Consider the following 24,976-nt stretch of genomic DNA (forward strand, 5'->3'; position numbering starts at 1 on the left):
AAAAGTGTGCCTGCTTCAATAAATATTTGTTGAATTGAATTAAATAAATAAAAAGGACTTACATAGTTATTACATAAAAGAATACCTTTTTCATTTTTCTTAGATTAATGTTCACCCGTTTAATTTTTAAATAATCATCTGTCAGGTGAGTAGTATAGATAATAAGATTCCATTTTTATTTTATCATCAACTAATAACAAGTTAATGGTTAACTGTCACTTAGCTTTATCTCCTTGTCTTGGAAGATATAAATTAGTTATCAAAGAAGGTAGTCTAATGAGAGGCCATCTTATTCATCATGTTTAGACTGTTTCACGAAAAAACTTATAAGGTATTTTTGTTTTGTTTTATGTTGCCAAAATATAAATTTGAAGAAAACTTAGAGGTAATTTGGTGCATTCAGTAGTTTTTGTTGCGGTTAATAAAAAATTGATTCAAATAGCTTAAACATTAAGAAAATAGGCTTGCTAATGTAACTGGAAATCTAGTGATAGATGGCTTATCATTCATAGTCCTGGTAGGAAGCAGATGTCATGCTCAAACTTGGTTACTGAGAGGAGTTTAATGCAAGGCTCTTCACAAGTTGTGAGCATTGTTAAGGGAAGTCAGCAAAGTTTGAAGAGATGAGAGGAATGAGTGTTTAGCATAACTCAAATAGAAAGTTACTGTAACTATAGGAGAAGTGTACCTGATTAGAGTGTGGTCTTTGATAAAGAAATATAGAGAGGAATATAGTATACTCACCTGAAGGGGTGAAGCCAAGGAGATGAATGCCCCAAACTTCATTTTCTTTCTATCCTTTAATTTCCTGCTGGAGTCTCTAACTAGTCAAACCCAGCTGGAAGCCAACAGACAAGGGAGCATCCCAAGCACAGAAATAGGATAGGGAAGGTTGGAAAGTGGATCAGTGCGGCCAGCCAAACATACCCAGTAAGTTGGACTTCAGGGTTTGTTGTCTCAGTCTCAATTATGTCATCAGAGACCCGGGTTTTTTCTATATGTCTGTTCTGCTACCTATAGTCATGATTTTATGCTATAGCTGTTATTCTTTGTGGTCATACAAGGTTGCCAGGCCGACTTGGTGCTATAAGCCTTCACATCCGGGTGGAGAGAGAGAGAGCTCCTTTCTCCCAGTTACTGAACCAAGATCCTTCCCTCCAATTTGACTGGTCAGCTTAGGTCTTGGTCTACTTTGAACCTAATATTATCATAAAAATTTTTATGCTCCATATCTGAACTAATCATTGTCTGCCCCTGCCAAACAACAACAACACACACACACAAGTGATTCACATTGGATTAGGCTATTTGGAGCTCAATCTTGGTGTCCTGGGAGGAGCAAAACGGATACTACTTTATGATATACCTCTAACTAATTGACATAATTTCCCACAATTTGCTTAATATATAATGCATATTATATATATATATATATACATATATATGTATATATATATATATAATGTTTTCTGTAATAAAAATGAACATTTATGGCAATCCATTCTGTTGTGGTCTGCTCTAAGTGTGGGAAAGACCTCTCTTTACTGAGTAGCAATTTCTCTCTGTAACATCCATTGCTCCTATTCGGTTTAATTACTTCAGGAGTAGATGTTATAATATAATTGTTTTTTCTAGCTTCTCAGATTATGCTTCCAAATATGTTTAGTCACCCCTCATATAGTACTTGTTGCAAATTATGTATTCGGTTACCATACAAAAGTCATGTCATATAGTTTAAATTCCAGAGCTTGCATTCTACAGATTTATAACTATAAATTATCCAAGTGTATCTCTTTTTAAAATGGCTTTGCTTGAGAAAATGAAAGCAAATCTCAAAATAAACAAATATTTTCAAAAAATCAATCAAAGTAAACACATTAAAACAAAATTGAATGTCCTTCCTCCACCCTCTTCTAATCTGTGTTATATCTTATCTGTTCTGTTCTTAATTTATTCTTGAATTTGACATGAATTCAGTTAAACATTTACTGAGGAATTATGGCAGATACCAGATGGATAAAAGATGAATAAGATAGTATCCTTTTTTATATAAGGAAAGAAAGATATGTGAATAACAGTTACACAAAGCAGAAGGAATAAGTACTACGTACTTATAGGTAAAGGTAACATGCTATTGAAGAGAACATTCATTTTATGCCTGGTAGAATTTTGAGTGGGCTAATAAAAAAATACATTTTAGAAAAATGTTCCCTGAAGATCAATTTTATAATGAAAAACTGCTACACAACAGCATTAATTGCTATGAAAAATAAATTGACATTTTATTTTAGTAATATGGAAGGCCTCATGTGATGCTTCTAGCATATCTTTTAATAACATGGAGAAAGTTAAAACTGGTTTCCAGATTATGAATTAGTTCCTCAAATGATTATGTTCATAGTGGTCAATCTGATTTTATATCACTTTAGTGTTTTTATAAACACATGACAGTTTTATAGGCCAAAATCTGATCGCTAAGACTATTTAGGAACAGGTTCTAACTGTTCTATTTCAGGGTTTTAGGCATAAAAGTAGACTGTATCAGATAATATTCTTGAAATCATTATTACTGAATAAAAATAAAATGTATAAGATAAGCTATGTGAAATTATAACCAGTGAAGGAGATGGCTGAAGCTTTAAATAACCATTGCTCTTCATTTTATTCCCCTAAACATGAATAAAATAAAATATTTTAGAATTTAAAAGCAGTATTATTTTTTATTAAAGTTCTTTTAAAATGAGTGACCAATCTGCTTTATTTTAACTCAAATATTTATTTGTCTTTGTCTTCCTCCCACCTTGTAATAACAGTTATTTGTTAGGATCATTTCCTCCATCTTATGAAATTTTCATGTAAAATTATGCTGTAAGGCTTGGTTTGAATTTTGTTGGACTATTGCTGATCTACTCACTGCTGGTGTTTTGTCAAACACATAGCCTACTAATACAAAATCACTGCGAGCCTTATTCAAACTAGTTTAAATGCCACCTTCTCAGTAAAACCTCTTTTAACCTCCCTTCTACAAATTTTCTATTCACTTCATGTTCTTTTCATACACTTGTTATATTTAACATGTTACATATTTTACCTTTTTAGTTTATTTATTGTATGTCCTTGTCTTCTCTTAGAATGTAAGTCTATGTGGGCAGTTTTTTTTTTTTTTTTTTTTTTTTCAGTTTTCTTAACTACTCTTTCCACAGTGCCAAGGAGAGTACCTGGCAAACAATAAATGCTCAACATGCATATTTTCTGAATGGCTAAATGAAAAGCATTGAGCTGTACCTTTAAGGGAAATGCAATGGATGCAAGGGTTTTACAAGTTAAAGTAGTAGCATGATAGAGAAAGCAGGTGAAGCAGTCTGGCATGCTTGAGAAATTGGCCCAAAGAAATACTTTGTTTGACTCAGTGAAAAGTTTTTTAATTTTATTTTGTTTAGGTACCTTAAGCAGTCCTCACTACTCTTTATTGTCTCCTATTCTAATTCACACATTATTGTTAAATTCCTGCATATTGTCGTCATTTGAGTTTGTTACTCCTTATGTAGAAGTATGAAAAAATGCATGGCATGTTTAGGTCAAATTTATTGAGTTGCCCTTTTTAAGAGCGTGATGAATGTAAGCAAATCATATGGGAAGTAAAATTGGTAAGAGAATTTAGTCGCTTTTAGACCTTAATTATCCTATACTGATATTTGGATTCAATCAGTGGGTCATAGAGATAAAGATTTGATGTGACCTGTGCTTTAGGGTTGAGTGTAGGGGATTCTTTACTTTAGGGAGAATGGTGATACTATAAAAAGTATCATAGCGACGAAAAAAAACGATTTGCATAGGAAGATATATTTTTTGATATTTGAGTTTGAATTACTAGTTTTTATGAAGAGCATTTTCTCTGTAATATTTTCATCTGAGATTATACTCTACTGTAACATGTCCAATTAAAATATAATGCAAGCCTCATATGCTATTTAAAATTTTCTGGTAAGAAGCAACAGGTGAAATTAATTTTAATAATATATATTTTTTAAACTAGTATATCCAAAATATTATCACTGCAACATAGACTCAACAGCAACAACAAAAATAATAGTTATTTTGCATTGTTTTTTCATTCGAAATCTTCAAAATCCAGTGCATACATACTTACAGCACCTGTCACTTAGGTCTAGCCACATGTCAAAGGCTCAGTAGACACCTATGGCTAGTGGCTACTGTATTGGACAGTGCAGCTTGAAGGTTTGGTTTGAATTTTGGAAGGTTTGTTGTTTATCTAAATACCATTGGTGATAGGTTACATACTGTGATGACACTTGAAAATTCTAGATGAGAGTACTCAGCCTAGAGATAATGTAATATTAAGCCGTGGAAGCATAAAATATCATCTAGGAAGAGTGTATTTATGAAGAGAAGACCAAAGAAATAATCTTCAGCAGTTTCCATCTTTTAAGCAAAAGACACTGAAGAGTCTGAGGGTCATGAAAGGCAAAGGAGGACAGTATTTCCAGGGAAGTGAGATCCTCTTTTTCAGGTACTATGGATTTGAAAGGTTGGGAATGTTTTATGTTAAGCAGGATGCATTGCATTTGTCAATGTGCAACTCATTTTTATCTTTTGGAAGAAATGATTCATTGGAATGGTAGGCTCAATTTATTTTCACTTTGTTTGGAGCTAGTGAAAGCACTTCTCTTTCCCAATGTCTGTGTGTGTGTGTGTCTGTGTGTGTGTGTGTGTGTGTGTATTATCATGATAGTAATTCTACTCCATTTTAATTTTCTAAGATCTTTTCTTGTTAGTCAATTTCTAAACAAATGGAATGAAACCATTCTTATCCATAACTTATTTTATTTCTTTAGCTTGAGTTGAGAGTGGCATTGTTCAACTGAGCTATTATTTATCTATAGTTGTCCTAGAATGGGCCACAAATAACAAACTGTCATTTAGAGAATTATCTTAAAATCTTAGGTTTCTAAATATAATTAAATTTTGAATAGCAAAGAAAGTATAAAAAGTTATATCTGTATATTTTCAGCTTGAATTTCTGCTTTCTTTCTTTAGTCATCAAGAGTTCATATCACTAGAGCTGTCCTGGAGCAGTTTTTATCCTTTGCAAAATACCTTGACGGTTTATCTCATGGAGCACCTTTGCTGAAGCAGCTTTGTGATCACATTTTATTCAACCCAGCCATCTGGATACATATACCTGCAAAGGTATGCATTTTAATGTCATTCATTTTATTTTAGTGTAATGTTATAAATTATAAATGTAAATTACAGTTATTGGATCTAAACTATCCAGTAGAAAGCATTTGGATTTTTCAGTTTATTTTACAGTCAGTTTGAAGCAGTTATATTAGGTAGTATTAGAAATCAAAACAGTAAATATGTAAATATTAAAATAAATAAAACTGTAGTTAAAAATTTTTTTCTTATGGGGTGATGAGAAAGTTCTGGAACTAAATAATAGTAATTGTTGCTTAAAAAATGTTGAAGCTGTACTTCTTACCCTATACAAAGGTGAAACCCACTTAGATTTAAGACCTAAATTTGAGAGGTAAACTATAAAGCTAATAGGAGAAATCGTTGAAAGATACCTTTGCAGTTTGGGGATAGCCCAAACGTTCTTAAGTTAGACCTTCAAAACCTCTCTTTTTAGGGGGAAAATTACTGCATTTGATGATATCAAAATTAAAGATTTTGTTAAATGATCTTCAGAGACAATGTCAATAAATAGATGATAGATTAGGAGGTTTTTTTACAATGTCAGAAATTATCGAGGCAAGAGGAAAACATTGAATATGAACTGAAAATTAGATATTAGTATTGCACAAATGTTAAATTTACTGAGTGGAGGAATTGTATTATGCTCTATTTAGGAGAAGGTCCTTATTCTTAGGAGATTTACATTGAAGTAGTTAGTGGTGAAGTGTCTGAATGTCAGCAACTTCCTTTCAAACGTTAGTCAAAATATATTTATACATCTATATCTATAATATAATAGAGAGAAATAAAGCAGATGTGGAAAAATATGAACAGTTGATAAATCTATTATGATAGTTACATAACTTTTTTGTTTGAAAATTTTCAAAGTAAAAAATTGGAGAAAATAGCAATTAATAACGTTCAGAATGTACAAGTCTTCAGAATAGCAATTAAAAATAGCAATTAATAACGTTCAGAATGTACAACTCTTGAAAATCAGCACTAAAAAGATTTAAAAAATTAGGCTTGATGTAATGGTTGCATTCTGAAGTCATTAGATGTGATTCATACCTTTCCAAGAAAGAGAATCTGGTACACTGATTATTAAGACTAGGAAAAGAAAAAATAGCAGGTAACTAACTATATCATGATAATTGTCATCATTGTGACTGGAAAATTCCTTGTATTGTGAGCATAGAGTTTTTATCATGATATGTAAAAATATTTTTTAAAAGAAATTTATACATAATTTTTTTAGATATAAACATAATTTTTTTTATTATTTTGCATACCTAAATTTAGCCTCCTTATATTCTAGTAGAAATCAGTAATGAGGGACATTTTCATGAATTTGAGCTGCATTTTATAATTTTCAAATCTCCCACATAACTTTGAAGTTCTAATTTTTATTATGGTTTGTCATTTTAATTATTGTGCTAAAACGCAAACCTGAAGTTTGTTCACTCTTTAAACATGGTGTTTAAACTTGTCATCTGTATATTTACATGCTAGATTCTGATAATGTGGCAGTAGGTAAGAAAATTTCAAATTACATGAACTTTTAGGATCTATGACAACAATATATATTTTTTTCCAAATATGATACAGCTGGCTGACGTCAGGTTCGGTTCCTTTGAACTGCTGCAGTGTACTTTGATTCAGGGCTTTAGTCTAATTGGCCTTTTAAATAATTTAATCTTCCTATTGGATAATTTCAATGGAATTATTGAATCATTTAAAATTATTTTATTATTAATAACTATTAGATTACCTTTAGTAAAATTTTATTATAATGTGTTGATTCCAGATTATTTTCTTTTTATAATATAAATAACACTTAATAAATAGTTATATTTCACCTCGTAATAAATGGTTCTTTCTTGGCCTTTAATGATTTACGTTTAAATTAGAATAGAATGTATATTTATAATATAAACACTTGAGGCATTTTAAATTTATTTTAATGCTTTGCTAATATTCTGTACTAGGTTCAGCTTTCCCTATACACTTATTTGTCTGCTGAATTTATTGGAACTGCTACCATTTACACCACCATACGCAGAGTAGGAACAGTATTACAGCTAATGCATACACTAAAATATTACTACTGGGTCATTAATCCTGCCGACAGTAGTGGCATTGCACCCAAAGGTTTAGGTAAGTACAATGCTTCTACGTTGTCTGTACTATGATTGGTGTATATCCTAAGTACTATTATAGTGAACAGATGTGCATGGTTATGAAATTAACACTGAGCTATTGTCTTTCTTGTGTAGTAGACTGGTATATTGAGAATTTTTTGTGATAAAGAAGAAGCTTATAGCTTCCGTATTAAGTTTTTGGAATAAAGACAGGTGAAAATAAATAATATTGTACCTTTTAGCCTATATGGTTGTTGTGATATAATCATAATATTAAAAACAGATGAATGATATTGCTCATGGCCAGTGTGTTCTAATACAGTCGTTTAAACATTTTGAGATTGTTGCCTTCCTTTGTATTTTTTCCCCAAACTTCATTCTTTGTTCTAAGTAAAGTAGAAACTAATTTAATTCTCAGTGCATTGTGTTGTTTTAAAAATATTGCCGATTTTCCTAATTATATAAAAAATACATGCTCATTATAGAAAATAAAATAATATAGAAGAAAAAAATTGTTCATAACCCAAACCCCAGGAGTAATCACTGTTACAAGTTGGGTGTGTGATCTTCCACTATTTCTTATTGCATAAATATGTGAAATATATTAACTCTTTTACAGAATTCAGATTTTCTTTTCTTTTTCTTGGATCTACATAGTAATCTAAGAGGATACACCACTTACATGTTTCCAAAGTTTTGATCCTATGAATAATGCAGTGATCTATTTCTTTGTGTATACTTATTCCCCTCCATCTTTGATTTGTTTACAGTTACTGAGAAAGGATATCCTGATAAATATTGTGAATTTTTTCAGAAGTATTGTACTAGCTTGCAATTTCACCAGTGGTATGTTAGTGTGCTTTTTTCTCAGCATACTCATAATAGCAATTACCATTTTATAAAAACCTTTTTGATAGGGTAAAATAACATTTTACTATTCTAATATTCATTTATTGGCTTACATTGTCTTTCATTTTACTGATGGGCTTTTAAAATTGTGTTATCCACACTCAGGTTTATATTCTGTCATTTATGTTTTTTTCCCATTGCTTTTAGACTTAAGAATGCCTAAAATTAACTGAATACTTAACATGAGTTAGAATCTATGCTAAGCACCCTACATGTTAATTTTGTTTAATCATTTACGTGTAATGTATTTATATATATATATGTAAATATGTAAATACATATACATATTTACACATACACATAGGGCTATATCTATATATAACAACATTGCTAATATCACTCCCAGTTTGCATTTTAGGAAACTGAAAGTTGGTACAAAGTAACAGAACTAAAATTTGAATCATGTCTGCCTGACTCAGAGCCCTAGTTTTTACGATTACACTCTGATAGAGTTTTCTCTACTCTAGACAAATCATACGTTCACAAATATTTATTTCTGCTTCAAAAAATTAATTTCTAATTTACAGAAAAGTTGCAAGAATTGTACAAAGAATTCTTATATACCCCCACCGTATTTCCCAATATTTTATATCTTACCATTTAGATTTTACCATTTTATTTCTGTGTAAATATAAACATGTATATAAACATATGCATTTTTTTCTGAATAAATTGAGAATAAATTATAGGTATGATGCCCTATTTCTCCTAAATACTTTAATATTTATTTCCTAAAAGGTAAGGGCACTCTCTTGAATTAATGAAGAGCAACCATTAAAATCAGGTAATTAACATTAATACAATACTATCATCTCATAAAAAGCTCCCATTCAAATTTAACCCATTTTACCAATAATATCCATTCTAGAAAAAAAAGTCTTTCTTCTTTCTCTGAATCACAGTCGAGGATCATGCGTGACATTTGGTTGCCTTGTCACCGTAATATTCTTCGATTAGAATACTTATTTTAGTATTTCCTTGTCTTCCATGGCCTTGACATTTTTGAAGAATACAGACAATTTTTTAGAATGTCCTTTAATCTGCATTTATTTGATATTTGCTCATGATGATTTAGGTTTTTTATTTTTAGAAGGAATCACACAGAAGTCATAACAATTCTGTCTCAATGTTATCATTACAAGAGGCACATGATGTTGAGTTGTCTTATTATTTTACTAGTGATGTTAACTTTTGGTGTCTGCCAGGGTTCTTTACTGTAAAATTCCAGTTTCTCCTCTGTAATCTTAAGTGTCTGGTGGAGAAATACATTGAGACTATATAAACATCCTGTTCTTCAACAAACTTTTGCCCACTGGCTTTAGTTCATTGACTCTTGTCAGAATTGATCTTTACTGTGATGGCTGCCAAATGGCGACATTTTCTGAGATATTTATTAGTTTGAATTCTGCAGTAACAAAGAAGTTGTTTTTTTCTTCCATTTACTAATTTATTTGTTCATTTCTTAGTGTCAGTGTAAATTTCATGGATTCCTGTTTAATTTGGTATTATATCAACAGTTGGTACACTTTCTCTGCGAAGGGCCAGGCAGTAAAAATTTAGGCTTAGGGAGCCATAGATCTCCACTATAAGTGGTCAGCTCTGCACTGTATTGCAAAAACAGCCACAGACAGTACGTAAGTGAATGGCTGTGGTTTGTGCCGGTGAAACTTAAAGAAAAAACAGTGGCTGCATGGATTTAGTGTAGAGACTATCCCCTGAATTGTATCCTTATTTATTTTGATGTTCAAGTTGTACTGGATTTGGCCAATAGGAGCCCCTTCACATGAGTCTTGGGTCTTTATGACAAACGTCCATAAATTTTTTGTACTTCCTTGCTTTCTGGTGTAGGATATTTTTGGTTCATCTTTTATTTTCCTTATCTCAGAAGCCCTGGTTTGTTCTGTAGATACGGTTTTAAGAAACCAAGATCTGGGTGATAGGTGTGCTTATTGTGTTTATTGCTCTTTGGGTATCATTGCTTCTAGGCATTCTTGTTGGACAGATCTAGGAAATATAAGCTTAAATGCAAATACATATATATGTATATGCATACCTCTAAACTGATCTATCTGTATTAATAACCATGAGTTCACACAAGTAAATTCAATCCCAATCCAAAACCACATGGGTCAGTCGAGCCTCAAATTGATTATTTTTACAACTTTCTTCCTTCAATATTTAGAAATCTGGCTACCATTATCTTTAATATTTTTTTTAATATATTTACTTATTCTACTTTATGAAACCCACATTCTTACCCATGCACCATCACCTTCTAAGCTTTGACATTGCCAGTTGGCTCTGACCATCTTCGGTTCTGACATAAAATGGTCCTTTTCACCTCCTTGCCCCTTATTGTTTCTTTACCACTGACCATACTACTGGCCTCTGTTGTCTCCTCATCCTGACCCTGAAAATCCTGCCAGACTTAGTTGCCTCCTTGGCTCTTTCCAGCCCCTTGTGTCTCCTTGGCCTCTGCTGCTTCCGCAGTGACAAAGTGGAAGAGTATTTCTTTTTATTTTCATTAAATTTTATACTTTTTTAAAAAGTTAAAAAAAAAATTTAATTGCGGTATACTTGATAATTAACATATTAGTTTTGGGTGTATAATGTAATGATTTGATATTTGTATACATTGAGAAATGATCACCACAATAATTAAATCTGTCACTGTACATCGTTAAAGTTTTTTTTTCTTGTGATAAGAACTTTTAAAATTTAGTCTCTTAGCAACTTTCAAATATGCAATACAGAATTATCTGCAGTAACCATGTTGTACATTACATGCCCCTGATGTATCATTTCTTTTTCTTTATGGTTTAATTTATTCTTTTTAATCTATCTTTTAATTAATTTGTTCTCTTTAATCTTTTTTTTTTTTTTTTTTTTTTGCGGTACACGGCCTCTCACTGTTGTGGCCTCTCCCGTTGCGGAGCACAGGCTCCGGACGTGCAGGCTCAGCGGCCATGGCCCACGGGCCCAGCTGCTCCGCGGCACGTGGGATCTTCGCGGGCCGGGGCACGAACCCGTGTCCCCTGCATCGGCAGGCGCCACCTGGGAAGCTCCTGTTGTCTTTAATCCAACCAACCACTGCGCCACCAGGGAAGCCCCTGTTCTCTTTAATCTTTTTGATTTAACTTTTCAATCTGTCTGAAATTAATTTTGTTATTTAGTGGAATGTGAGGTTTTGAAACACATAGTTTTCTATATTACAATTTGTTCAATACTAATTTGACCTAAATAATGCTTTCTTTTAAGAACATTTTAAAGATAATATGTACTACACTACCTTTTCATAGAAGTATTATGCATATGTGCACTAACCTTGAGAAGTAGAATCTTTTTCCTTTGACTGTGATTTCACACTTTTGTCTCTGAAATTTTCTTTTTTTTTTACATCTTTATTGGAGTATAATTGCTTTACAATGGTGTGTTAGTTTCTGCTTTATAACAAAGTGATTCAGTTATACATATACATATGTTCCCATATCTCTTCCCTCTTACATCTCCCTCCCTCCCACCCTAACTATCCCACCCAACTAGGTGGTCACAAAGCACCGAGCTGATCTCCCTGTGCTATGCGGCTGCTTCCCACTAGCTATCTATTTTACGTTTGGTAGTGTATATATGTCCATGCCACTCTCTCGCTTTGTCACAGCCTACCCTTCCCCCTCCGCATATCCTTAACTCCATTCTATAGTAGGTCTGTGTCTTTATTCCTGTCTTACCGCTAGGTTCTTCATGACATTTTTTTTTTTCTTAAATTCCATATGTATGTGTTAGCATACGGTATTTGTCTTTCTCTTTCTGACTTACTTCACTCTGTATGACAGACTCTAGGTCCATCCACCTCATTACAAATAGCTCAATTTCGTTTCTTTCTATGGCTGAGTAATATTCCATTGTATATATGTGCCACATCTTTATCCATTCATCCGATGATGATTCATTCATCCGATTCATCGGATACATTCATCCGATGACACTTAGGTTGTTTCCATCTCCGGGCTATTGTAAACAGAGCTGCAATGAACATTTTAGTACATGACTCTTTTTGAATTATGGTTTTCTCAGGGTATATGCCCAGTAGTGGGATTGCTGGGTCATATGGTAGTTCTATTTGTAGTTTCTTAAGGAACCTCCATACTGTTCTCCATAGTGGCTGTACCAATTCACATTCCCACCAGCAGTGCAAGAGTGTTCCCTTTCCTCCACACCCTCTCCAGCATTTATTGTTTCCAGATATTTTGATGATGGCCATTCTGATTGGTGTGAGATGATATCTCATTGTAGTTTTGATATGCATTTCTCTAATGATTAATGATGTTGAGCATTCTTTCATGTGTTTGTTGGCAGTCTGTATATCTCCTTTGGAGAAATGTCTATTTAGATCTTCTGCCCATTTTTGGATTGGGTTGTTTGGTTTTTTGCTATTGAGCTTATAAATTTTGGAGATTAATCCTTTGTCAGTTGCTTAATTTGTAAATATTTTCTCCTATTTTGAGGGTTGTCTTTTGGTCTTGTTCATGGTTTCCTTTGCTGTGCAAAAGCTTTAAAGTTTCATTAGGTCCCATTTGTTGATTTTTGTTTTTATTTCCATTTTTCTAGGAGGTGGGTCAGAAAGGATCTTGCTGTGATTTATGTCATAGAGTCTTCTGCCTATGTTTTCCTCTAAGAGTTTGATAGTTTCTGGCCTTACATTTAGGTCTTTAATCCATTTTGAGCTTATTTTTGTGTATGGTGTTAGGGAGTGATCTAATCTCATACTTTTACATGTAGCTGTCCAGTTTTCCCAGCACCACTTATTGAAGAGGCCGTCCTTTCTCCACTGTACATTCCTGCCTCCTTTATGAAAGATAAGGTGACCATATGTGCATGGGTTTATCTCTGGGCTTTCTATCCTGTTCCATTGATCTATATTTCTGTTTTTGTGCCAGTACCATACTGTCTTGATTACTGTAGCTTTGTAGTATAGTCTGAAGTCAGGGAGCCTGATTCCTCCATCTCCATTTTTCGTTCTCAAGATTGCTTTGGCTATTCAGGGTCTTTTGTGTTTCCATACAAACTGTGAAATATTTTGTTCTAGTTCTGTGAAAAATGCCAGTGGTAGTTTGATAGGGATTGCATTGAATGTGTAGATTGCTTTGGGTAGTAGAGTCATTTTCACAATGTTGATTCTTCCAATCCAAGAACATGGTATATCTCTCCATCTATTTGTATCATCTTTAATTTCTTTCATCAGTGTCTTATAATTTTCTGCATACAGGTCTTTTGTCTCCTTAGGTAGGTTTATTCCTAGATATTTTATTCTTTTTGTTGCAATGGTAAATGGGAGTGTTTTCTTGATTTCACTTTCAGATTTTTCATCACTAGTGTATAGGAATGCCAGACACTTCTGTGCATTAATTTTGTATCCTGCTACTTTACCAAATTCATTGATTAGCTCTAGTAGTTTTCTGGTAGCATCTTTAGGATTCTCTATGTATAGTATCATGTCATCTGCAAAGAGTGACAGCTTTACTTCTTCTTTTCTGATATGGATTCCTTTTATTTCCTTTTCTTCTCTGATTGTTGTGGCTAAAACTTCCAAAACTATGTTGAATAAGAGTGGTGAGAGTGGGCAACCTTGTCTTGTTCCTGATCTTAGTGGAAATGCTTTCAGTTTTTCACCATTGAGGATGATGTTGGCTGTGGGTTTGTCATATATGGCCTTTATTATGTTGAGGAAAGTTCCCTCTATGCCTACTTTCTGCAGGTTTTTTAATCATAAATGGGTGTTTAATGTTGTCGAAAGCTTTCTCTGCATCTATTGAGATGATCATATGGTTTTTCTCCTTCATTTTGTTAATATGGTGTATCACGTTGATTGATTTGTGTATATTGAAGAATCCTTGCATTCCTGGAATAAACCCCAGTTGATCATGGTGTATGATCCTTTTAATGTGTTGTTGGATTCTGTTTGCTAGTATTTTGTTGAGCATTTCTACGTCTATGTTCATCAGTGATATTGGCCTGTAGTTTTCTTTCTTTGTGACATCTTTATCTGGTTTTGGTATCAGGGTGATGGTGGCCTCATAGAATGAGTTTGGGAGTGTTCCTCCCTCTGCTATATTTTGGAAGAGTTTGAGAAGGATAGGTGTTAGCTCTTCTCTAAATGTTTGATAGAATTCGCCTGTGAAGCCATCTGGTCCTGGGCTTTGGTTTGTTGGAAAATTTTTAATCACAGTTTCAATTTCAGTGCTTGTGATTGGTCTGTTCATATTTTCTATTACTTTCTGGTACAGTCTTGGCAGCTTGTGTATTTCTAAGAATTTGTCCGTTTCTTCCAGGTTGTGCATTTTATTGGCTTAGAGTTGCTTGTAGTAATCTCTCATGATCCTTTGTATTTCTGCAGTGTCAGTTGTTACTTCTCCTTTTTCATTTCTAATTCTATTGATTTGAGTCTTCTCCCTTTTTTTCTTGATGAGTCTGGCTAATGGTTTATCAATTTTATTTATCTTCTCAAAGAACCAGCTTTTAGTTTTATTGATCTATGGTATTGTTTCCTTCATTTCTTTTTCATTTATTTCTGACCTGATTTTTATGATTTCTTTCCCTCTGCTAACTGTGGTGCTTTTTTTGGTTCTTCTTTCTCTAATTGCTTTAGGTGCAAGGTTAGGTTGTTTATTCGAGATGTTTCCTTCTTCTTAAGGTAGGATTGTATTGCTATAAACTTCCCTCTTAGAACTGCTTTTGTGGCATCCCATAGGTTTTGGGTCGTCGTGTCTCCATTGTCATTTGTTTCTAGGTATTTTTTTATTTCCTCTTTGATTTCTTCAGTGATCACTTCGTTATTAGGTAGTGTATTGTTTAGCCTCCATGTGTTTTGTATTTTTTACAGATCTTCTCCTGTAATTGATATCTAGTCTCATGGCATTGTGGTCGGAAAAGATACTTGATAAAATTTCAATTTTCTTAAATTTACCAAGGCTAGATTTGTGACCCAAGATATGATCTATCCTGGAGAATGTTCTATGAGCACTTGAGAAAAATGTGTATTCTGTTGTTTTTGGATGGAATGTCCTATAAATATCAATTAAGTCCATCTTGTTTAATGTATCATTTAAAGCTTGTGTTTCCTTATTTATTTTCATTTTGGATGATCTGTCCATTGGTGAAACTGGGTGTTAAAGTCCCTTACTATGAATGTGTTACTGTTGATTTCCCCCTTTATGGCTGTTAGTATTTGCCTTATGTATTGAGGTGCTCCTATGTTGGGTGCATAAATATTTACAATTGTTAGATCTTCTTGGATCGATCCCTTGATCATTATGTAGTGTCCTTCTTTGTCTCTTGTAATAGTCTTTATTTTAAAGTCTATTTTGTCTGATATGAGAATTGCGACTCCAGCTTTCTTTTGGTTTCCATTTGCATGGAATATCTTTTTCCATCCCCTTACTTTCAGTCTGTATGTGTCTCTAGGTCTGAAGTGGGTCTGTTGTAGACAGCATATATAAGGGTCTTGTTTTTGTATCCTTCAGCCAGTCTGTGTCTTTTGGTGGGAGCATTTAGTCCATTGACGTTAAGGTAATTATCGATATGTATGTTCCTATTCCCATTTTCTTAATTGTTTTGGGTTCGTTATTGTAGGTCTTTTCCTTCTCTTGTGTTTCTTGCCTAGAGAAGTTCCTTTAGTATTTGTTGTAAAGCTGGTTTGGTGGTGCTGAGCTCTCTCAGCTTTTGCTTGTTTGTAGAGGTTTTAATTTCTCCATCAAATCTGAATGAGATCCTTGCTGGGTAGAGTAATCTTGGTTGCAGGTTTTTCTCCTTCATCACTTTAAATATGTCCTGCCAGTCCCTTCTGTCTTGCAGAGTTTCTGCTGAAAGATCAGCTGTTAACCTTATGGGGATTCCCTTGTGTGTTATTTGTTGTTTTTCCCTTGCTGCTTTTAATATGTTTTCTTTGTATTTAATTTTTGATAGTTTGATTAATATGTGTCTTGGCGTATTTCTCCTTGTATTTATCCTGTATGGGACTCTCTGTGCTTCCTGGACTGGATTAACTATTTCCTTTCCCCTATTAGGGAAGTTTTCAACTATAATCTCTTCAAATATTTTCTCAGTCCCTTTCTTTTTCTCTTCTTCTTCTGGAACCCCTATAATTCGAATGTTGGTGTGTTTAATGTTGTCTCAGAGGTCTCTGAGACTGTCTTCAGTTCTTTCAATTCTTTTTTCTTTATTCTGCTCTGCAGTAGTTATTTCCACTATTTTATCTTCCAGGTCACTTTTCCGTTCTTCTGCCTCAGTTATTCTGCTATTTATCCCATCTAGAGTATTTTTAATTTCATTTATTATGTTGTTCATCATTGTTTGTTTCATCTTTAGTCCTTCTAGGTCCTTGTTAACTGTTTCTTGCATTTTGTCTATTCTATTTCCAAGATTTTGGATCATCTTTACTATCATTATTCTGAATTCTTTTTCAGGTAGACTGCCTATTTCCTCTTCATTTGTTTGGTCTGGTGGGTTTTTATCTTGCTCCTTCATCTGCTGTGTGTTTTTCTGTCTGCTCATTTTGCTTATCTTACTGTGTTTGGGGTCTCCTTTTTGCAGGCTGCAGGTTCGTAGTTCCTGTTGTTTTTGGTGTCTGTCCCCAGTGGCTAAAGTTGGTTCAGTGGGTTGTGTAGGCTTTCTGGTGGAGGGGACTAGTGCCTGTGTTCTGGTGGATGAGGCTGGATCTTGTCTTTCTGGTGGGCAGGTCCACATCTGGTGGTGTGTTTTGGGGTGTCTGTGGACTTATTATGATTTTAGGCAGCCTCTCTGCTAATGGGTGGGGTTACGTTCCTGTCTTGCTAGTTGTTTGGCATAGGGTGTCCAGCACTGTAGCTTGCTGGTCGTTGAGTGAAGCTGGGTGCTGGTGTAGAGATGGAGATCTCTGGGAGATTTTCGCCATTTGATATTATTATGTGGAGCTGGGAGGTCTCATGTGGACCAGTGTCCTGAAGTTGGCTCTCCCACCTCAGAGGCACAGCACTGACTCCTGGCTGTAACACCAACAGCCTTTCATCCACACGGCTCAGAATAAAAGGGAGAAAAAGTAGAAAGAAAGAAAGAAGGGAAGAAAGGAAGGAAGGAAGGAAGAAAGAAGGGAGGGAGGGAGGAGGGAAGGAATGAAGGAAGGAAAGAAAAGATAAAAAAAGTTATTAAAATAAAAAATTATTAAGAAAAAAATTTGTTTTTAAAGAAAATACAAACAAACAAAAAACATCAACAAAAAAAACGGACGGATAGAACCTTAGGACAAATGGTGGAAGCAAAGCTATACAGACAAAATCTCACACAGAAGCGTACACATACACACTCACAAAAAGAGGAAAAGGGGAAAAAATAAATCTTGCTCTCAAAGTCCACCTCCTCAGTTTGGGATGATTCATTGTCTATTCAGGTATTCCACAGATGCAGGGAACATCAAGTTGATTGTGGAGCTTTAATCCGCTGCTTCTGAGCCTGCTGGGAGAGATTTCCTTTTCTCTTTGTTCTCACAGCTCCTGGTGCTCAGCTTTGGATTTGGCCCTGCCTCTGCGTGTAGGTCGCTGGAAGGCGTCTGTTCTTCGCTCAGATAGGACAGGGTTAAAGGAGCAGCTGCTTCGGGGGCTGTGGCTCAATGAGCCCGGGGGGGGGGGGGGCGGGGAGGGAGGGGCATGGAGTGCGGGGCGATGTTGCACCAGCCTGAGGCGTGCCGTGCGTTCTCCCGGGGAAGTTGTCCCTGGATCCCGGGACCCTTGCATTGGCGGGCAGCACATGCTCCCCGGAAAGGGGGTGTGGATAGTGATCTGAGCTCACACACAGGCTTCTTGTTGGCGGCAGCAGCAGCCTTAGCGTCTCATCCCCGTCTCGGGTGTCCGCGCTTGCAGCCACAGCTCGCGTCCGTCTCTGAAGCTCCTTTAAGCAGCGCTCTTAATCCCCTCTCCTCGTTCACCAGGAAACAGAGAGGGAAGAAAAAGTCTCTTGTCTCTTCGGCAGGTCCAGACTTTTCCCCGGACTCCCTCCCGGCCAGCCATGGCGCACTAGCCCCCTTCAGGCTGTGTTCGCGCCGACAACCCCAGTCCTCTCCGTGCGCTCCGACCGAAGCCTGAGCCTCAGCTCCCAGCCCCGCCCGCCCCGGCGGTTGAGGAGACAAGCCTCTCGGGCTGGTGAGTGCCGGTCGGCACCAATCCTCTGTGCAGGAATCTCTCCACTTTGCCCTCTGCACCCCTGTTGCTGTGCTCTCCCCCACGGCTCCGCAGCTTTCCCCCTCCCTCACCCGCAGTCTCCGCGCGCGAAGGGGCTTCCTAGTGTGTGGAAACCTTTCCTCCTTCACAGCTCCCTCCCACTGGTGCAGGTCCCATCCGTATCCTTTTGTCTCTGTTTATTCTTTTTTTCTTTTGCCGTACCCAGGTACGTGCGGACTTTCTTACCTTTTGGGATGTCTGAGGTCTTCTGCCAGCGTTCCGTAGGTGTTCTGTAGGAGCTTTTCAACGTGTAGATGTATTTCTGGTGTATCTGTGGGGAGGAAGGTGATCTCCGCGTCTTACTCTTCCGCCATCTTCCCCTCGTTCCCCTGTCTCTGAAATTTTTATATATGACTCACTGTAAAAACATTTATTTATATTAAAAATCTCATAGTAGTACATGATCTTGGTAGCCCATGAAATAAAGATTTGTGACTAAAAAGTTAATACTTGCCCAAGGAGCCAGTATTACCAGTCTTACATATTTTTTCACCTCTATTTGTCTGCTCAAACACAAAGTTACAGATTTATATGCATAGGTAATTCATATTATAGGTGTTTCAAAGACTTATTCTGAATATATCACAAACACAAAGTGGTATTATATATGTAAATACAATGAACCTTGTATGAGTATCACCAAGCTTAAGGAATAGAATATTACCATAAGCCTGTATATATCTATCCTTGGTCAGACATTTATCCCATTTCCAGGCGTAGAGATAACCCCATCTTCAATTTTATGTTTATTATACCTTTTCTTGAGTCTTTATTATTTTTTACTGCGCTTTTTATTTTTTACTGTGATTTACTCCTTTGTTATTTACATTGTGTAATATCAATATATGACAGTAGTAAGTATACTGAGTGCTTACAATTAAAATGGACCAGTTACTATTCTAATTCCTTTACATATGTTGATCCATTTAATCCTCACAAAATATCCTATGACAAAGAGCTTTTGTCCTCATCCTAACAATAAGAAACACTTATGTACAAATATAGTATAACACTTGTCCAATTTCATTAAGTGGTGGCCAAATTATAAATAAAAGTAAGGAAATTATTATTGAAATAATGGTGCTGTCTCTAAGGAGATGGTGTGGGGGATGTGATCAGGAAGGGGGGTGTGGCTCGGAGCTGAGAGCTGGGTAGGGTGAGACTTTATTGTATGCTGGAGCAGACTGGTGCCACCACCAATTATTAATATTTGATGAGATGGTTGTCAAAACATTGGTGGCGTGAACTTGAAACCAGTCATGGAGGGAGTATTTATTTACACAACAGAAATCAGAAATCTGCATATGATATAAATCAGGACCTCACCCTCCACTCTGCGCAGCTCCTTTACCTACACACCAAGGGTTGATAGGTTTCTCTGCCAAGCTGCTGTCAGTGTTCAGTTTCGTGACCTAAGAAGTTGTTATACAGGTGTTCATCTTATAATAATTCATTAAGTTGTAAATGTATATCTTCTGTATGTGTACTGTATTTCACAACGAAAATATTAAAAAAACAAAAATAATAGCAAGTTTTGGTAAGGAGGGAAAGAGTACTTTGTACACTATTGGCAGGAGTAGGGCAACAAATGTAGAAATGGGAAAGAGATTTCTTTCCCAAGAGTAGATAAAATGGATTGTTTAAGGGCTAATTTGTTTTGATGTGTAATAATCTACACATAAATATTTGTGGAGTGAATAAGCAGATGCTATAAATTATACATAAAAGGATTATAGATTAAAACTTATACAGAAGCTATATAAATCTGGGTTGCTTCAAGTAAGGCTTGATGTTTAAGGACTTCATGGTTCTAGCTATGTTTCTTAAAGGGATAATTTCACTACTGCATATTACATATTACATATATATCATGGCATATTCTCATTTTTATTGGTAATTAAATATTTGCACTTATTTACTTTGAAATTTAGGTGTTTTATTGGAAATGATATGTACACTATAACTGTTTATGCTTATTTCATTTATTGACTCAAGCATTTAGAGTGTCATAATAATACGTATTTTGTGTATATAAGTGTCATAGAAGAAAAAAGCTTCAAAACAAATAATTACGTAGAGTATCACTTTTCTATGGTTTGTTCTATAATATGCAGATGAAAATGGAGAATGATTTTAAACATAGGTAAGAAGAAGGTGGAAAAAATATTGGGAAAACTTGGATTTGAGGGGGAAAAGGGAACCTATTAAGTTAATAAAAGTAGGGAAATGAATCCATGTAAAGACTTGATATTATTTATTTATCAATGAACAGTAATATAATTTTTAAAAAGTAATTCTTTCCCGCAAATCTGACATTTAGTAAAAAATTTGAAATTGCCAAAAATCTGAAAATAATATTTGTATTCTCTATTATTGAAATTGTACAGAATTAATACTAAGAAATATGATAATTATAATGACTATAACTTAAAGTATTCCATAATATCACAACATAATTGCATTAAGCTTATTATTAAGTAATAATAATGAGGGGTTTTATTGTTTGTTGTTTCTTTTTATTTTCTGTTTTATTCTAGATGGTCCCCGGCCATCACAAAAAGAAATTATATCACTACGGGCATTTATGTTACTTTTCCTGAAACAGCTTATATTAAAGGTAAAACAGTTTTATGTAATTCAAAATTGCAGTATATTACATGAAAAGAATGTTTTGGCAGAGTTTAAATCATTATTGTAAAATTAGTTTTACAACCTTTAATTCATGAATTGCTTTCAATATTCTGTAAATCTTAGTATTAACTTTTGTTGAACTTCACTTTGTGCTAATACTCTTTGAGGTCCTCTATCCTAAGGGGTGTAGCAGAAATAGATAAGGAACATATATACATAAAAATTGAGCATGAAGATTTCATTTTAGAAAATGATCTGTGTTCCTGTTTGAGAAGACTTATATATTTTTATCACATTAGGATTTTTAAAAGATTAAGATAAATAGAAAATAAAGGTAAAATGCACAGCAATTAATATTGTAAAGTTTTGTGGTAATTTGCATTATTTTAAGAAAAGAATACATGTTTAGAAAATAGTAATATTAATATATTTAGACGATCAAAATATAATAATTTTTATAGTAAAGTCAGTCAAACATTAGCAACTTTAGAAGAATAGGTACAATTTTCTAAATATGTACGTATTTACCTTGAAATAATATAGTCTATGAATTATGAAGTATCTAGATATTTTAATTAAAGCATCACTGCTTTTAAGTTGTCCATATTTTATTTTAAAGTGATCATTTTGATGGCTGTCTTTAATTAAAGTTTTAATTTTAGATTTAAATTAATTAATTTTTTAAAAAATTAGGATCGAGGGGTCAAGGAAGATGAACTTCAGAGTATATTAAATTACCTGCTTACAATGCATGAGGTAGGACATGGTCTGGGTCTTCTATTTTAATAATTTTATTCAATGCATTAGAAAACATTTATAACTAAATAAATATTGCTGATCCTTATTATGCAGGATGAAAATATTCATGATGTGTTACAGTTACTAGTGGCTTTAATGTCAGAACACCCAGCCTCAATGATACCAGCGTTTGATCAAAGAAATGGAATAAGGTATGTTTATAATAGTAGTACTATTAGTAGGCTTTAATTGAGTACAGTTGTGCTTCCCAGAATAATCCCTATTGAGTTAACTTTTGAGTGTATATAGCAAAATCTTACACATAGGAAGGGAATAGATGGAGAAATCTGTTATTAATCTTCTAATACTCAAGGGAACTGATGAAGTGTATAGAAAATGGGTCTCGGGTCTCAAGAAGAATAAATATATTGCTGTTGCTGTAGTAAAGACATTTTAAGTAGTGGGAAGAGCAAATATTTTGGCAAGAAGATGAGAGAGCATGGTATATTTCGACAAAAGAGAGTTCAAGAAAAGTCTATGAGTTTAGGCTCAAGAGCTAGATAGTGGCCAGGTTTGAAAGATCCGTATAACGTATAATGGTAAGAAGTTCAGATTTTATTTTATTGGTGATGAAAACTAAAGAATTTTGAATACACAACTGATTTGCTCAGATTTCTATTTGCTAGATTTACAATCAGCAGTGTGGAAAATGAGTTGGAGATAGATAAAACTGATGTAGCAAGATCAGTAGAGAGATTATTTTATTCATCAGTGTTAGAGATGACGAGCTAGGACAGTGGCAGTATGATGGGAATGATGGAGATGAAATATTTTGGAACAAGAAGCCAAATTTGAAAACTAACTTTACTTATGGTGATTGTAAAGTAATTATGTAGATAAGTAAAACATAATTTCTTGGTTAGTATTCTTATTAACTTAAACCTAAAACCTAGCCCCTTAAGGAGTCTCCCTTATTATTTTTCTGGAGTCTGAGTTATTTGAATAAATAAGAAATCTAGGTTATGCCATGTGTACCTCAGTGAACTTCCACAGGTTATAAAAAGAGTTTGGAAATAATATATTAGTAAATGTCAAGGGACTTTATTAGTGCTTCTTTTACTTGGACATTTATATCAGCAAATAACAACTTTCTAGTCTTGAAGGACTTCCTTTTCAAATCAGAGAAGCAATCACTTTATTTCTATGTGGATATCTAACTTGTGACGCCACTCTTACCTTTGAGTTTACAACCCATTGGGTTGCTAATCTATTTAAATAAGAAGATTGTACATTTAATTATTAACAACTACAAATATATTTTATTGTGAGGTTGAACTGTATGAAATCGCTGAAACTTAAGTGACTTTACCAAATAAAGGCAATTTCATATGGCTCAACCTAATAATATAGTACAAACAATTACACTCATTCTTCTTAAATTATATTTAGATTGAACACTTAGTATCCTTGAACTTAGATCCTAGTACCTGCTTCTTTTATTATATTTACTGATTAATTAAGAAATCAATTAAAAATATACTCATTACCCTTATGAATGATACCAACCTTCGATTGGTTAATATGGTGAAATGCAAAAATAAAATCCTGCTTTCCTTTGACACACTGGAAATAATTATCTTACGAGAGAGTGCTATTTGGTAAGCTCTTTAGAGGACTGAAATAGTATCTTAACTGTATAACATGAAAAGATTGATTGAGCACAATAAGTACAAAGGCCTTGTTGCTCATGGTTGACACCAGCTGAACATGTCACATTGTTACCAGTGTGTTCAAAACAATCACAAACATGGAAAATGTGCTACTTTAGTTTTTCCACTTAAAAAGAATGTAGAGGATGTAGGCTCTGGTTTAGAATATGGAAAAAATAGGCTTATTAGATACAAAATTTTAAATTCTGTATCCTAGAAAATAGGTACTAAAGGGTGACAGTTATGTATGGGGAAATTTTTGGTTAATTATAATTCAAGCATGCTAAGAAATGAACACAAAGAATGAACTTAATTTAATTCTGATAATATTTTAACTGGACTTAAGGAAGACCTTGTGGTGATACTGACCTGAACATAAAAAAATGTAATATTTTTATATCTGAAAATCTTTAGAGAAAAGAAGAATTTCTTTTTTCACATAGTTTAGATCATTTTCTGGCTGAATATAGTAAGCTGGGGCAAATGAATTAGGATTCACCTGTATTATTATATTGTAAGTACACAGTCATTAATTGATTTGTCAGTAAATTTCCTTTTCATACTTTATCTTGGTTTTTGTAAGAAATACGTGTCTGGTTGTGAAAAAAATCCTATGTAGCACAGATGTCTGATGGCCTTAGATGATTTCATATTTCAAATATTAAATCATAATTTCTGTTGATCTAAGGTGGATCTTACACCTTTTTACTCCTTTAACTCAGTTATTCGTAGAGAATAGGAACTCTGTGGGAGTTTCTGATTACATATCTGAGTATAGTCATATTTTTATGCTGTGCGGTTTTGCTTTGGTTTTCAAGATTATTTTTGCTGTTGAATGTTCTTTGTTATGATTTCCTGACTATTTCTTTGACATGTATAATTTTTCTATTGTCATATTTGTCTTTTTTTCATTACTGTTGTTGGTCCTTGAAAGTTCTGAAAATATATTTCAATGTAAATTTATATTCTTTTAAGAACTTGAGGGTTTTGCAAAAAACTATCTTCTGAAGGAAATAATCACTGTAGAGTTTACTTCTTCTCATAATGTATTCTTCAGTAGTATAATTTTTAAAAAGTATTATCAACAATGTATTATTTTTTAAAGTCTAAGTTACTTTAAATAAAATAGATGTCATTAACTTTCAGTTATTTGTTCCCCTCTGTTAATGTCACTGAAATGAAAGGAAAATCATACTGCATCTTCTCTTACCTGTTTTTGTGTTCAGACTATATTACTTCACTTCAAAATATAAAATGGCATTTTAAGTTTTACAAAGATATTTAATAGAATAAAGCACACCCTAATTTTATAGAGTCACCACAGCCACCCTCAGAACCTTCTTAAATTGTAGAATTAGTTGCAAAAGAATGCAGTTATTATTGCCCCCTTCTACCTTAT

At 34.0% G+C, this 24,976-nt stretch overlaps 1 protein-coding gene across 4 annotated transcripts in view; it reads left to right on the plus strand.

Annotated features, from left to right (window-relative positions):
- The window catches only part of NBEA (neurobeachin), a 627,505-nt gene that overhangs the window by 135,999 nt on the left and 466,530 nt on the right, over window positions 1-24,976 (plus strand). For all 4 annotated transcript variants that reach the window (XM_030882520.2, XM_060287860.1, XM_060287861.1 and 1 more), the window contains exons 12-16: window positions 5,059-5,211; window positions 7,191-7,359; window positions 21,037-21,116; window positions 21,824-21,886; window positions 21,983-22,080. In XM_030882520.2, the coding sequence (XP_030738380.2) occupies window positions 5,059-5,211; window positions 7,191-7,359; window positions 21,037-21,116; window positions 21,824-21,886; window positions 21,983-22,080 (563 nt within the window). The remainder of the gene's footprint in view (window positions 1-5,058; window positions 5,212-7,190; window positions 7,360-21,036; window positions 21,117-21,823; window positions 21,887-21,982; window positions 22,081-24,976) is intronic.

The sequence above is a fragment of the Globicephala melas genome, chromosome 18 (assembly GCF_963455315.2).
Source record: "Globicephala melas chromosome 18, mGloMel1.2, whole genome shotgun sequence".
Classification (NCBI taxonomy): Eukaryota; Metazoa; Chordata; class Mammalia; order Artiodactyla; family Delphinidae; genus Globicephala; species Globicephala melas.